At 36.5% G+C, this 16,857-nt stretch overlaps 1 protein-coding gene across 5 annotated transcripts in view; it reads right to left on the bottom strand.

Annotated features, from left to right (window-relative positions):
* Positions 1-839: 839 nt before the first annotated feature.
* LOC132394100 (terminal uridylyltransferase 7-like) overlaps positions 840-16,857 on the bottom strand; it is a 61,936-nt gene continuing 45,918 nt past the window's right edge. For 2 of the 5 annotated variants that reach the window (XM_059969844.1, XM_059969845.1), the window contains exons 21-29: positions 16,064-16,141; positions 15,716-15,893; positions 14,647-14,694; positions 14,473-14,564; positions 13,111-13,226; positions 9,982-10,325; positions 8,746-8,825; positions 8,551-8,581; positions 840-1,982 (exon numbers count right to left, since the gene is read on the bottom strand). In XM_059969844.1, coding sequence (XP_059825827.1) covers positions 1,888-1,982; positions 8,551-8,581; positions 8,746-8,825; positions 9,982-10,325; positions 13,111-13,226; positions 14,473-14,564; positions 14,647-14,694; positions 15,716-15,893; positions 16,064-16,141 — 1,062 coding nt within the window. In that variant the 3' untranslated portion in view covers positions 840-1,887. Of the gene's footprint in view, positions 7,838-8,550; positions 8,582-8,745; positions 8,826-9,981; positions 10,326-13,110; positions 13,227-13,827; positions 13,953-14,472; positions 14,565-14,646; positions 14,695-15,715; positions 15,894-16,063; positions 16,142-16,857 lie in introns of those variants that run through there. The other 3 variants (XM_059969846.1, XM_059969847.1, XR_009512174.1) reach the window with 3 other exon arrangements.

Raw genomic sequence — 16,857 nt, forward strand, 5'->3', positions numbered from 1 at the left:
ACAAGATAATCAGTCATTATTTAAAAGAAATTAAAAAGAGCCTCTTGGCCCTAAACGATAATGGCAGATCATTAAAAAAATTTTAAAATTGTTTTCACACCTTACATCTTTAACCTTTAGGATGAGAATGCTGGGGTTACAGCTCAGAAATATATACAATACAATCTTAAGTGTTTTCCAGCTGCAAGTCTGAAGGAAAAAGGTAAGTTGATGTTTTGGGTGAGAACCTTTGACAGACCAGAGATCTACAGGCTGTACAAATAAGATAGGTTGTTTACTGTAAATAAGCAAATAAATACTTTTCCTTAATAAGTATGGGTCAGTAGGTTTGGAGGCAGGCCAAGAGATAGATGGAAGGACCATAGGATTAAAGTGCTAATGTATTAAATACTAGTTTGGAGCGCCGTGGTCTCCTTTTAACACACATACCATGCCTTTCACTTGAACATTCTGTAACAGCTTTCCATTATTTCAATGGACTTGGAAACACAAAGTTAACATGACATTAATTTGCATAAGAGTAATTAGAAAACTTAAAGGTTCCAAACAGAAATACTCCAAAGACAGAATTTCTGTGGTGCAATTAATAACTGCTGGACCTACTTAACATGGTTTTGTGGCAGACCAGTTGAAGTTTATGGGAGATTTGTCTCCCCAACCCAAAAAATGTTTGTTCACTGTTTGTAGGGCTGAGTTACGGCCTTTACCCATCTAGAATAGTGGAACATCCATTCTAGAAATAAAATGTGTTTATGCATTAATTGTTCATTATTTTTAAATTTTGTTTAGAACAAAAGTGAATACAATTCAAATTATATTTCCCTTTTCTCGCAAAACAATTGTTTACATTTTTCTAAGAATTTTATTTTTCTTCACAAGACTTTACACACAGCAGTTGATTGAATGTACATTTACCACATATATACAAACACAAGGTACCTGTCCACATTTCCTTTATACAAGCATTCTTTCAACATCTGAGTAACTAAAGCAGCAAATCCTCAAAAACATATCTATACCAAAGCAACAAATCACAAATATCACAATCCAACAGTTTCAAGCAGATTCATGATTCCTTTCTTTTGTTATGCCACATCAGTGGATTACACAAAATGTGTCACTGTATAATGTTCTCGGATAATACTACACCTCTCCAAAAAAAAGCCAACAGCACAAAAATATCATTGATAAAATAATTCAAATTAGATATTTTTTGGCTCTAATTTGTGGGTCAAGCTAATAAACAGAAATCCATTAATTTGGTCTTGCCAAAGCAGCAGAATTTAAGTTTAATTTCTTAATAAACAATGATGCATTTATTCATTGTAATTCAATGCAAATTAAAGGACTATTGACTAACTGTTGTGATATTTGTGTTTTTATAATTGTACCAAAAGGACTTTCTGTATAAACTGCCCCTCCTTCTCCATTACAAGGATTTATAAATATGGCACTACAAAACAAAGACAATAAAATCCTGAAAATTTGATGTTTTCATGGAACAAAATGCATATTTTCTGGACTATGTTATTACATCAATTGTTCTGAAATAATTTAAAAGTTAAAGTGCCAAATTATCTGTTTTACTTGAACAAAGATTAGTAAAGTTGATGATTTACAGAGAAGGCATTAGGTCAAACAATTAAAATAATGCTCAATAATTACACTATGTTTCACAACAAAATATTTTGAACAGAATATGGTCTAATTAAAAACATTTAAACTTAATAAGATTAGGGACATGTGACACATTTCATTAAACATAAAATCACTTTATTCTTTCAAGAACAAGCATAAAACCTTCATTAGGTTTTCTTAACTATGGGAGAATTTAGGAGGATTTGCACAAAGTTGACAGTTTATTATCAAACTAAAATACAATTTAAATCAATTTTCAGCATCCTTTAATATTCTTTCTGATTGCATCTTTTTCTGTGGAGATCTTCCCTGAGTTGAATTTGTAGACACTTCGCTAGAGAGACCTGTAAATAAATTTACTTATAAAAATATGATAAATTTAAACAAATAATTATTGCATCAAGCTGTTACCCAAAACAAAATCCAGTTATTTTGAGTAAAGAATGTGGAATTTGCTGATCAGAACACATCTCATCAAAAGACAAGGGAGGGATAGAGGTTACAAATACCAACTTACAATATCTTAAAAAGTGGACATTTCAGCTAAGTACAAGAAAGTCATTATTTAAAACACTGCTTCTGGTCCATTCTATGTGGCAAAGCAGAGCTAGAGGTACACTTTCTCAAAACACACCACCTAGGAATGAGTATTTTTACATAACTCCTCAGTACAAATGCTCTGTCTGCATCCTGTTGGCTGGGTTAGAGAGCATTAGCTGTAGCAGATTGGACAAACTTTGTTTTTAGAGTGTCAGAAGCTGAGGGGTGACTTAATAGAGGTTATGCGAAACACAGAAAAGGTAGAGAGTTTTTTCTACCCCCCAGGGTGAAAATGTCAAATATTATAGATCACAGTTTTATGAATAAAGAATGTTCATGGGAAATTTATGAGGTAAGTCTTTTTTTTAAATGTGAACACAGGGGAATAGGTACATATATATCCCTGTGTATATGAGAAGTGCTGAGGTGGAGATGTTTGAGAGATTCTTAAGTGTCAACACAACAGCTTGCACTGTTCCAACCATAGCCTTTATGACCAAGTACACCACCTCTACTCCCCAAAAGACAAAGGAAATTCTGCATGTCCCGAATAACACTCACCAATTTTTATATGCACCATAGAGATAATTCTATCCAAATGCACCACAGCTTATGGCAATTGCTCTGGCCAAGAACATAGAAATTGAAAGAGTTGTGAACACAACCCATGGAAACCAGCCTCTCCTCCAATGAAGATGTCCACACTTCCTGCTGCCCAGGAAAGCAATCAACACAATTAAAGACCCCTCCCAGTCTAACCATCCTCCCTTTACCCCCACCTTCCATCAGGGAGATGATATAAAGTATGAAAATATATTCCATCAAGCTAAAATAAAGCTTCTGTTAGAGTCATAGAAAACTACAGCACAGAAACAGGCCCTTTGGCCCATCTAGTCAATGCTAAACTATTTAAATTGCCTGGTCCTATCAGCCTGCACCAAGATCATTGCCCTCCATACCATTCCCATGTACCTATTCAAACTTCTCTTAAACGATGACATCCACCACTTGCGTGGCAACTCATTCCACACTCTCACCACCATCTGAGAGAAGTAGATTCTTTCCACGTACCTTTTAGAAAACTCCGTCTCACCTCTAACCCATGATCTCTAGTCGTAGTCTCAACCTCAGTGGAAAAAGCCCACTTGCATTTATCCTATCTATACTCCTCAATTTTGTTTACCTCTATCAATTTTTTCCTCAATCTTCTACAATCTAGGGAATAAAGTTGTAACCTATTCAATCTTTTCCTATAACTCAGGTCCTCCAGTCCCAGCAACGTCTTTGTAAATTTTCTCTCTGCTCTTTCAATACCATTTACACATTTCCTGTAGATAAATGATCAAAACTGCACGCATTCTCCAAATTAGGCCTAACCAATGTCTTACACAACTTCAACATAACATCCCAACTCGTGCACTCAATACTTTGATCAATGAATGTCAATGTGCCAAAAGCTTTCTGCACGACCTTATCTACCTGTGAGGCCTCTTACAACAAATTATGGACCCGAATTCCAAGATCTTTGTTCTATCGCACACCTACTGCCCTGCTGTCCACTGTGTAAGACCCACTCTGGTTAGTCCTCCCAAAGTGCAACACCTCACACTCATCTGCCTTAAATTCCACCTGCCATTTTTCCAGTTTTGATAGTCCTCCTCGCTATTCACAATATCCCTAATCTTGGTGTCATCTGTAAATTTACAAATCCAGTTAACCACATTGTAATCCAGATCGCTGACCTAGATGACATACAACTGACCCAGCACCGATCCCTGTGGCACTCACAGACCTCCAGTCGCTAGCTTCTCCTGCAAAGCTGATGTCTAATTTAACTTACTACCTCATCTTGAATACTGAGCTATCGAACCTTCTTGATCAACCTCCCATGCATGACCTTGTCAAATGCCTTGCTGAAGTCCATGTAGCCAACATTCACTGCCTTGTCTTCAACTTTCCTGGTAACTTCTTTGAAAAACTCATTTAAGATTGGTCAGACATGATCTACCATACACAAAGCCATGCTGACTATCCCTAATCAGTACCTTTCTATCCAAATACTCATATCTGGTCCATTAGAATACTTTCCTACTCTCTATGTCAGGCTCACCGGCCTATAATTTCCTTGTTCATTCTTAGAACCTTTCTTAAACAGTGGAACAACATTAGCTATCCTCCAGTACCTCACCGGTCATTAAGGTTATTTAAATATCTCTGCTACAACCCCTCCAATTTCTGTACTTGTCCCCTCAGACCCTGTGGGAGACATCATGTATGGACCTGGGGATCTGTCCACCTTTTTTGCCTCAAGACATCAAACACCTTCTCCTCTGTAATCTCTATAGAGTCCGTGACCTCGCTACTGCTTGACCTCACTTCTACAGACTCAGAATAAAAACAGATGCAAGACATTCATTTAAGATCTTCCCCATTTCTTCTGGCTCCATGCATAAATTCATATTCTGCTTTTCCAGTGGACCAAATTTGTCCTTTGCAATCCTTTTGTTCATAGCATATTTGTGGAATCCCTTAGGATTTTCCTTCACCTTGTCAGCTAGAACAACCCCATACCTTCTTTTAGCTCTGATTTCTTTCACGTGTTTTCTTGCATTTCTTATACTCAAGTACCTCTTTTTTCTTCCAACCTGCCTATACCTGCTATGCACTTAACTTTTTTTCCCTTAACCAGAGCCTCAATATCCCTAGAAAACTAAGGTTCCCCAAGCCTGTTACCCCGCCTTTTATTCTGACACACATACAAGCTTTGCACTCTCAAAATTTCACTTAAGGCCTCCCACTTACCAAGTACACTTTGACAAAAAACAACCTGTCCCAATCCACACTTCCCAGATCCTTTTCTAATGCCATCAAAATTGGCCCCTCTCCAATTCAGAATCTCATCCAGAGGACTAGATGTATCCTTTTCCACAATTAATTTGAAACTAATGTCACTATGATCACCAAATGCAAAGTGTTTCCCTCCGCAAACTTCTGTCACCGGCCATCTCACTCCCTTGATAGGAGATCAAGTACTGCACAAGTTCTATTCCACCTAGTTCTTTTACAGTATGAGAGTCCCATCAATATGTAGAAAGTTAAAATAATCTATCACAAAATTCTGTTTCTTGCAACAGGCTGTGATCTCTCTACAAATTTGTTCCTTTAAATCCTGCCGACTGTTGGGTTTTCTATTAATGTGATCATACCTTTCTTATTCCTCAGTTCCACCCACAAAGCCTCACTATATGAGTTCTCCAGTCTGTCCTGACTGAGCACTGCCATGACATTTTCCCAGACTGGTAATGCCACCTCTCCTCCTTCAATCCTTTCGGCTCTATCACGTCAAAAAAATGAAACCGTGCAATAGTGAGGTACCAGCCCTGCCCTCCTGCAACCAAGTCTCACTAAAGGCTACAATATCATAATTCCATAAGACCATAAGATATAGGAGCAGAAGTGGGCCGTTTGGCCCATTGAGTCTGCTCCACCGTTCAATCATGGGCTGATTGAATATTTCCAGTCATCCCCACTCCCCTGCTTTCACCCCATACCCTTTGACGCCCTGGCTAATCAAGAGCCTATCTATCTCTGCCTTAAGTACACCCAATGACTTGGGCTCCACAGCCACCTATGGCAACAAATTCCAGATTTACCAATCTACTTTGATTTTACCAAAGACTGAAGTAATTTCTCCTCATCTCAGTTCTAAAAAGACATCCTTCAATCCTGAAGTCATGCCCTCTTGTCCTAGAATTCCCTACCATGGGAAATAACTTTGCCATATCTAATCTGTTCAGGCCTTTTGACATTCAGAATGTTTCTATGAGATCCCCCCTCATTCTCCTGAACTCCAGGAAATACAGCCCAAGAGCTGCCAGACATTCCTCATATAGTAACTCTTTCATTCCTGAAGTAATTTTTGTGAATCTTCTCTGAACCCTCTTCCATGTGTTGATCCATGCCCTGAGCTCATTTTCCTTTTGCATTGAAATTTATGCAACCTACATTAGTGACACCATGCTCAACCTTTTGATTCCTGATCTTAACAACCTGTCTCCACAACCTCTCCACTATCTGTCCTAGTACTCTAGTTCTCATCCCGCTTAAGCCCTCCCCCCACCCCATGCAGCATTAGCAAACCTTCCCGCTGGGATATTAAACCCCTCCAGCTCAGGTGCAAACCATCTTTTTTGTACTGTTCCCACCTTCCCTAGAAGGCGGCCAAATGATCCAAAAAATTGATCACCTCCCACACCACTCCTTATCCACATGTTAAACCATAGGATCTTACTAGTTCTGGCCTCACTAGCACCTGATACGGGTAGCAACCCTGACATCACAACCCTGGGGATCCTGTCCTTTTAACTTAGCGCCCAACTCTCTGAACTCAATTTGCAGAGCCTTGTCCCTCTTCCTACCCATGTCTTTGGTAACTCTGGCTGATCACCCTCTCATCCAAGATCTGAGACGTCCCAGACTTTGGCATCTGAGAGACAACACACCATCCAGGAATCTTATTCTCGTCCACAGAACCTCCTTTCTGTTCCCCTATCACCACAGTTCACCTCTTCTACCCCGTTACTTCTGAGCTACAGAGCCAGGCTCCGTGCCAAAGACCTGACTGATACGACCTTCTTCTGCCAGTTGCAAGACTGTTGAATGGATTTCTTGTACGATAAAGATGAACTTTTGATCTCTCAACCTACTTCATCATAGCTCTTACAGTTTGTGTCTCACTGCTCTTTTCTTTAATTGTACCACAATATTCTGTATTGTTACTGGTTTTCCCCTTTGACTACCTTGATATACTTATGCTTGGAACTATTTGTCTGGATGGCACATAAACAGTTTTCCACTGTTTCTCAGTACATGTGACAATATTAAACCAATTATCAATTAGGTGCCCAGAACTCACTAATAAGCAAGGGCAGTGCAGGCTCGAAGGGCCAAATGGTCTACTTCTGCACCTATTGTCTATTGTAATGAAACAGGAGCAGCAACATTGGAGGCATTTAACCAGGCATGGAATGGAAGGATATACAGTACATGAAGGCAGATGATACTAGTTTAAATGGATATCATGTTCGGTGCATTCAGTGGGCTGAAAAGCCTGCTCCTGTCCTGTTCCATGTTGTGTGTAGCAGCCACTTTGTGCACAAGGATGTCTCACAAACAGAATATGAAAGAGGATTGAAAAGAAATGCAAATACTATGCAAATTAGGCAACTTCTGAGCAACAGAACAAATGCTGTTTGGCTTGCATTACCAACAGTTGGTTTTTATTTCAGGTTTCCAGCATCTGCAGACTTTTGATTTCCATTTACAACGTTTTACTAAGATTTAAGTCATCATCCTTATGTATTATGTATCCTTAGTATGTATCGTTACAAAACCAAAGCTAACTGTCAATATAGAATAGCTATGTTCAAATACAGAATTCCATGACTTTAATGAAGATTTTTTAACATTAATTTTATCATTATTACCATAGTTGTATATGGTGAAATTATTTACATTGTGTAGCAAATTAAAACCACAAAAATAATGATCTGGACTAAATTTCGAGTGTTGAACTTTACAGACATGCACAAGAGAAAAACAAAATAATTTAAATTTTGAAAAGTAGTCAAGAATATAAGTTAGTTATCCAGTTGAAAGTCTGAAAGAGAAAGATAAGTTAATGCTTTGGGTGAGAACCCTTAGTGGACTAGAGAAGCACAGCCTGTATGAATGAGATAAATTGTTGATTATGAATAAGCTAATAATTACTCATGCCCTCTTATTTTAACTTGACACACACTTCTTGCACAATAATGTCCACATCTACTCTGCCAAGGTTTCTCAGGATGTTACATGTTTTAATCAAGTCACTTCTCTCTCATATGCATTAACACCTTATTGTAAATAAAAAACCAATACTGTACACAGTATTCCAGGTATAATTTTACCAACTCTATAGATAAAGCATAACACCCCACTCTTGTATTCAACTCCCCAGTAATTAACAATAGCATTCTGTTCACCTTCCATCATACTTACTGCATCTACATACTCTGCTTTCTCAAGCCATGAAATAACCTATCCAAATCCCTCTACATCTGAGTTCTACAAGTCTATTCTATTTAAATAATATACTTATAATGCACTTATTTAAGGTACGTATTTTTCTTTCCAAAATAGAAATTAGCAATTTTTATCTCACTTTATTCTCTAGCTGTAGCATTTTGACGCTAAGGAAGGGGGAATAAATGAATGAAAATGCTTGATAATGAAATTCAGCGACCGGTCATCTGTAACTTAAGGTGCACATAATCGTATTACACATGTTGATACAAGTATATACACTTTGTATTAAAAATGAAATGTCCTAACCTGATTGGGAATTTCCTTTCTGTTTTTTCTTCTGCAAAGAAAGTAACAAAAAAAGTTATTGACAGTTAAGCTTTTCTTTCCAAGCTTCACCAAATCTTCTCCCTTCTTAAGAATTTCGAACTCACATACATCTGGTATCAAATGTCGACATAACTTTTGCATTAGTCTACTACCAGTGTTTCCTCTGTTGCTTACCACATTTCCTTTGGTGTTCTCATTTCCAAGGTTAGATATTGAGGGGGATGCATTTACAGCAAATTCTGTACTTTTTTCTCCTGTAGCAAAGCAGACAAATATTGAATACAAGGATGTTAGTCCTGTAATACGACATTATGACAAAAAGTCTCAAATACAAGATTATATTCATTTATAATCATTTAAATAGGTTGGAAAATTATTTCAAGAAAGGCAGATAGCAATGCTGCAATACTAATGAGGCAGTGTTATTTTCTCCAGAAACAGTGACCCTCGTTAAAAGTGAATTACTGCAGTGCTTCAAGTAACCTCTTTCAATGACAGTGTAAATACAGCAAGCTGCTACAATCTTTTCTAACATTTAGTCAACACAGTGGCTACACTTTCCAAAAGTCATGTAGATCTACCATTGTTTGGTAGGTAAAACAATGTTGTATTATGTGACTATAGAAATGAATATGGAAATATATTTAATCACTGGAACTGAATCTCATTGGTTATCTGGCCATCAATGGAATCACTAATAAAGGGACAGGCATTCTAATTTCATGTGGGTTAATTAAATAAATTTGGAAAAAAAACACAGCACTAGTCAAAGTGACAGATTGTTGTACAAACCCAGTTTAGTTCATTAATGTCCTATGGAGAAAGGAAATCTACCATATTTGATCAAGTATGTATGTATACACGCAGAAAAATAAAACATTCTTACAAGCCAGTTTTGTGAAGTGATTACTATTAAGCATAAAACATGGCATCAAACTGAACAGTAAACTTGATAGAGACATACCAAGTCAAACTGATCCTGATCACTGGCATCATTCCAAAAATGTTCCAAAGTCTACTGAAGCAACTGATGCACTGTACTCAATCCCAGTTTAATTTTCTTAACGCCTGCAGCAGCATTCTGTTCCATAGCAAGACAGACCAAACAAGGGTGATATACAATTTTTTTTTGAAGAGTGAGTCCCATATTCACTGAGGACAATTTCCTAACATGCTATTGTGCTAAATGGCAAACTCAAAGATAAATGCCACAACCACAAATGAATTCCCTTCCAAGACACATCATTCTGACTTGGATAAATATTGTCAGTGGGTTAAAACCCTGTAGCTCAATGACAAAAAGCACTGAAGAAAGTACACTTAGTACCTTAAAATGGCAAAAATACTGGCCTTTTCGCAAGGCCGAAAAACAATCCCATCAAGGTTTAAACAATAACATTATATGCATACCTTTGTGCCAAGGACATTCTTTTTTGATGTGACCTTCTTTACCACAGATAAAACAAATTCTCTCCTCCTGTTTTCTCCTTTGTTCGGGATACTGCCTGGGAGCTCTGTCCCTGAGTATCTCATTTGCTGCTCTTTCTTCCTTTGACTTCCTAAGTGTACGAATCTCTGATGTCTCTATTTTTCCTGGAGAATCTTTTAAACTTTGCCGATACAGCTTTGGCACTTCCTTTTTTGGAGAATCTTTCTCAATCATTCTTCTTGCCTTTTCCAAGAGTTTTTCCGATTTGCCAGCATTTATATAATGGGTATTGTGATCGACATTTTGCTGTTGCCTTGCTTTACTGCTAAATTTTAAAAAAATTACAAAGCAATTATCTTTGGAAATTGAATGAAAGTTACTTTTGCAAGATCAGTGATAATGTAGACTTTTGTCTGAGCAACACAAAGATTGGGAACTGCTATCAGGAACAAGATCGCATGGGCAAAACTCCTCAACTTACTACTGAGTGGGTAAAGAAAAAACTTACTACAGCAACGCTTAAGCTAATCCCATATGCAAGAATATGAATGAAGAACATTTTAAACAGCAATTGTAAATGCATTTCCATAAGCTTCCTCCAAGGCAGAGAATAATAATTTAATTGTAACAGACACTGGAGTTATTCTATTCACTCTCATCAATTTTGGTAATTTTGTCTTGATTATTTCTCCTCCCTTAAAACACCTGTTTATAATAGACTGAATCACACACTTTCTTGTAGTTTGCTGAAATATCCTTTTCTTTTAAATCTCTGCTGGCACTTTGACCAATACCATCTTTTTCCACTATAAGATAGTATTTTAAAAGTCAAATGAATAAGAAAACTTTTAGAGGCAGATATAAATATCTACGTTGAGTGCAGCGGCTGCCAATTTTTACTTTGAGCTTCAATTTGAAGCAATTATTAAGATAACATAAGAAATGAGAGGAATAGGCAACCTGACCCAATGAGTCTACTCAGCCTTTCATAAAGACCATGACTGATTTTCTCTCTTAGCAACATTTTTCTGCACTATACTCATATCCCTCATTTTCTTAAATTAATTTGTATTATTTCAATCTGTAAAAAACTACTGACCTGTGTTTTGAATGATCACCTGAAATAGGCCTGCGTAATCCTCTGGACAAAGAATTTCAAAAATCCACACCCTCTGAATGAAGTCATTTTCCCCTACCTCAGTACCAAATAGTCTATCTCCTATTGTGACTGTGATCACGGGTTCTAAATTCCACTTCTTACCAGGTCCTATAAAAAGTTTCAATTAGATTTCTTGTAACCATTCTAAACTTATTTTCTCACTCTGCAGATCCACCTTCCTCAGAATCAAAATCAAATCTATTGTATGTGTACAAGTACACCCCTTACGGCAAGAACATTTCTCCTTAGGTAAGGCAATCAGTCTCACCAAAGTACTGAACAACTGCAGCATGGCTCCCTTATTCTGTACAGAGCATTCAAATGTAGTCTAACCAAAATTCAAAATATTAGATAAGAGTTCTCCACTTCTACCCCACTAAGATTAAAATCTATTGCTTTTGATTTGGCATCATTTACTAATGCAACAGATTTTAGAAGGGTTTCGGCCCAAAACGTCGTCACTACCTCCTCCCATAGCTGTCTGGCCTGCTGAGTTCTGCCAGCATTTTGTGTTTTTATGAGATTTTAGAAGTTCACTCATTTACACTCCCAGTTTCCTGTGCTCTTACACTTCATTTTAAATGCTTATTTTCTAACTACTTCTAGTAAGGCATCACTAATTGGATACAAATTTGATTAATTTTAAAAGGATGTCACAGAAATGGCAATATCAAGGTGACACTGCTGATAGAGCTGCAGCATCACAACTCCAACATTCTAGGTTCAATGAATTCTGACCTCTGCTGCTGTCTGTGTAGAACTTGCACTTTCTACCTGTTACTGCATGAGTTTCCTCTAGGTGTCTGGTTTCTCCAACATCCTAAAGATGTGTGCGTTATTGGGCCACTGCAAATTGCCTCTGGTACATCGATGAATAGTAGAATCTGGAGGGAGGGTGAATAAATTGGAAATTTGTGTAGGATTAATGAAACTGGGTGCTCGATTATCATCCCAGAGTTAGTGGCTGAAGGGTCTATTTCTTTTCTGTTAACTCATGGCATTCTCTATGATACTAAGAAAGGGACTTTCTGTCATGAATAGAGACTAGAGAAATAGGGACTGTGAACAAAACAGACAGGATTAATGTAGAAAATAGGTGTACAGCTTTATGCTCACTGCTAATTCAGAACTGGATAATAATCCAGTGTACACAAATTCAAATTGCAGCATGATGCTTTGAAGATGTGAATTCAGTTTAAATAAACTGAAAACAAATTCAAATTATAGCAAGGTGCTTTAAAGACGTGAATTCAGTTTAAATAAAACTGAATATTTTAAAAAAGGAATCAGTAAAAATAAACAAGGAACTAGTGGATTCTGGAAGAATCTTAATGAATTTACAATGCCCATGAGTGAAGGAAACATGCCATTCTTCCTACATTCAGTATTCAATTCCAATTCATTACTAGCATTGTTAACTCTTAATTGTCCTAAACAACAATCTAACTAATCATTCCATTCGTTACAACACAATATGTTCAATAGCCATACATGCCTACTTAGAACAGAGGTATGAATTGTGTACTTGTCCACATTTGAGGAATATTTATTTTAGAAATGTTTCAAGGAATTTCTCTTTTGTTGGTAGCACAAGATGTTCAAGTCATAAACAAAAAATACAGAGAATGGTTAGATATATTGTATATTGAAGCACAAAAATATGTACTCATTAAATGAAAGTTTCAAATGGAAGCTCAAAGTGTTGACAAATATCAAATATTTTCCTTTTTAAAATGAAAGTACTGAGAGAATTCAGTGACCAGGATTAACTATGATGGATCAAACAGTAATTTTTTTCTGGCTGCAAAATTCTTTCTGATTTGTAAGATCAGCCGTTACTCACTGAAACATAACAATTGAAATCAAATGAACTAAGGTAGAATTTTGAAGAATTCATTAATAACAAATGTGTACAACTCCATTGTAAAGTAAAACAATTTATTTCTCTTACCCTCTCCGCATTGGACAATCTTTCATAAAATGTCCAATTTTTCCACAAATTCTACAGCATCTGTCATTTGGAGCTCCTTTCCCCTCAGTCAGAATTTCTGGATCAAAGAAATACTCCTCGAATATATAAAAAAAATTCAGTCAGTTACTCATACAAATAGTCATAGCATCTGTAAAACTGGAAGTATGTTTGATAACAGTGATATTGGTAAAGGCCAAAATGAAACTATTTATAACTTAACACAATAAACTAAAAATTTCAAACATTTTCCTGCATATCAGATAGGCTCTGTTTTAAGAAAAGCTTTATAGTATGCTCATGCTTGATATTCTTGGAGCTGTTGCCATGATTACCAAAATGTAATACCATTCAAATGTATTGCAATTCAATACATTCAGGTGGATTTGAGTATTACAACCCAGTTCCTGTCTATCTTGCAAACGTTTAGTCACTGCTTAGATTCTGACCAGCATCAGGATTTATTTACCTTCATGAGAGCAATGAAGTGATGGCAATTTAAAACTAAGATGACTTAAGCTTGAATATAAGCAAGGGACATTTCCAGCATGCAGACATTTAAATACACAAACGCCCATGAGCTCTCATGTAAAAAAAACTGTCGGCTGTTGTCCAACATTAGACTACACTGTTTCCTTTTAAACATTTCACAGAATTAAATATTACTCAAATCCCTGTATCATTTTAGGCCAACTGTACCTCAAGGCTGATTTCCCTTCTAAGGCTGAACTCTTGCTGAGGTTAAACTCCATACTCTTAGCCTTTTGCACTTCCTTGGTCTCTCGCTGCTCAATGGCGAAAGGCTGGTGGCATACCAGATGGCACTAATTAAAAATTAGGATATTAGAAATAAGAAGGGAAATGGAATGTCTAGCAGATTTGTGCACTTGGTTACCAAGGAAGGCCACTAAATCACATACTGCATAGAGCTTATGGAAAAGGGATACGATCAATTTTGTAAACCAAGCTGATCAATCAAAAAAGATACACATGATGGTTTTCAATAGCTTACAGATCTTTGTATTTCTTCTGATGCTAATGATAAATACACAGCTGGAATTTTGGACCTGGATTCGTTTGTTTCATTTTTAAATTGATCTCGAAGAATAGGCAGTGAGAGTATAAAGAACTGCTTTTTGGAATAAAATGACTTTTTGAATTAATCAATGCTTATCTTTTTCAAAATAAAAATAACTTAATTATTCATTTTAAAATAGAAATCTTTTATCTTCTTTTATCTTATACTTAGATAAATCTCATTAATATGGAACAAATTTACTCCATAACAAAAGCAGGTGATGTTCAAAAAAGTAAATATAATTATTTTCAAACACAAATATATACCATAATCATAGGATACTGCACTGGGATGGATTTAACTGGTGTTCCAAAAACTTTCCTCCCATTAACGAAAGCTTTCATGATAAAATTTGTCACTGAAAAACAAAACAATTATTTTTACAAAGAGACATCACTGGAAGTGTAAATAAATTTGATGAAATGCAAAATGAAACTTACTCTTTCGGGATAATCCAGCTCCAAGATTATGGTTGAGGTCAAACGGATCTATTTCAAACAAAATCTATCAATTACACTTCAAGAAAACTACTTGGACTTTATAATTAAAATTACCTCTAGATTTTAAAAGATCTATATGCTGAAGAACTGTTCAAATAAATTGAAAAAAGGTCAAAACAACTTAGCACTCATGGAAAAATAGAACAAAAGGAAGAGGAGAGATTAAAGGATATACAGCCCATCTCAAAAATAACAAAGACCTCTCAAGAGATAGAGAGACAGAGACAGCAAGGAAAAGGGTGCTTTGGCCACTGGTCTACGCCAACCAACATTCCCATTTAAGAGCAGGAAACACATCTAGTGGGTCCCATCCAAAGTTGAATAGCAGCATGATAATTCAAATATCTACAAGAACCAAGAAACACCATCTTGAAGTCATTACCCAGAACAAGCTTGCCTATCTGACTGCTGTGACCTTGCTGTGCCACATCCATTTCAGCATCTCACTGGTGAGACGGAGGGGTGTGGTGCAGCAACTTTGCAGTAAGTGAACTATTTTGCCAACCTGCATAAAATGGCAAATTAGTTGTGCTCAAGTCTAAAAATCATGGATTCCAGCACTAGTATATTTCCTAACTAATAGCATTACTGCAATTCCCTTAGCACTTGGGTTCAATTCCACAGTGGATCAGTATTTGTAAACATAGGCAGTCTGCTCCATCCAACTCAACTGTTGGTTCTGGGATCGACTTTGAATTGCTTGGTATAAATCCAACAAGAAGGCAGCATGCAGATAATTTATTTTTCTAAATTGTGTTTATTTGCCATGGTGCTTTAGAAATAGTATTTCCATTTGTATTAACTGGGTATGTTAATAGCTATTAAATTATAACTTTACGTTTAATTTACTTTCCCAGTGCTGTTTGAATAAGATTATCATCCATAACTTTTTCCAGTCCATTTGCTCCTCAATGAACTGTCTTTTATCAAAGTTCTGACCAACTAGTCTAATTAAAACCCCTTATGGAACCTCACAAAATGACAATAAATTTATACTTGTAAGACTTACCTTCTATAACAATATACTTAGATGTCCATTGCTTTTTAAAGGTTGTGAGTAGAGACTTCCGTCTGATACTAATGACATGTTCTTTAAAGTCAAACTCCTCTGTGTAGAACCTGAGAAGTCCCAGCCATAGCTCTCCAAGGGACTCCTTATTCTTTCCATAGTCTGGCCACACATTTTTCTACAAATTTTAAGTAATAGGACACCATAAATTTTCAGCCATCCAATGGCTTCTTATAGCATGAGCTTAACAATAAGCCCAACCAAAAAAAAAGTTAGATATCACTATACAGAAACACTGAGTGAAAAGAAGAATTCTGTAAAAATAAGCCTGCTTTAAGGGTGACTCACCAGTTCATCCAATTTATCAAAATAATAAACATTCCAACCATCAACAAAGTGCTCTGGCTTTTTTATCCCGGGATATATCTGAAAATTAATGAAATATTTAATTGTTATCATTCTATGCAACAAAATGAGTTTCCTGATAGGAATTCATCATTACATTAGACTTAACATTTAATGAGCAGCGTCTGATAGTTACTTAAAACAATTTCAAATATCCAAACTATATTCTTTTGTACTCACAACAAGACTATTTGTTCCACTGGACACACGTAATCCCATCACTCCCACTACTCCCTCCTTATTTCACTTTTTGCAAAAGGGCTGTTTTGGAATCTATATGGGTCCAAGTGATACCCGTCTTTCATTCTTTGTTTCACTCCTATTCAGATTGTGCCCTTCATTTTACATCTGTATTGACAGTGTTTTCTGTTTTAGTCCCAAATAGAAAATTTTACCAACTTTGCTTCTAATTTTCACTTTTCAAATAGCTAAGAGAAGGAGGGAATAATCAGAGATGGACTCATTCTTATTCTGGGATTAGCCATTCATCAAATCTGCCATTAGTGTTGAGGAAGCAAATAGGATGCAGAGGACTTAAAGACAGATTAGGAGAATGGGCAAGAAAGTGGCAGATGAAATACTATGTTGGAAAATGCATAGTCACATACTTTGGTAGTAGAAATAAATGTGCGGACTGTTTTCTAAATGGGGAGAAAATCCGGAAATCTGAGATGCAAAGGGACTTGGGAGTCCTTGTGCAGAACAAACTGAAGGTTAACTTGCAGGTTGAGTTGGTG

This window comes from Hypanus sabinus, chromosome 5 (genome assembly GCF_030144855.1).
Source record: "Hypanus sabinus isolate sHypSab1 chromosome 5, sHypSab1.hap1, whole genome shotgun sequence".
NCBI classification, from domain to species: Eukaryota; Metazoa; Chordata; class Chondrichthyes; order Myliobatiformes; family Dasyatidae; genus Hypanus; species Hypanus sabinus.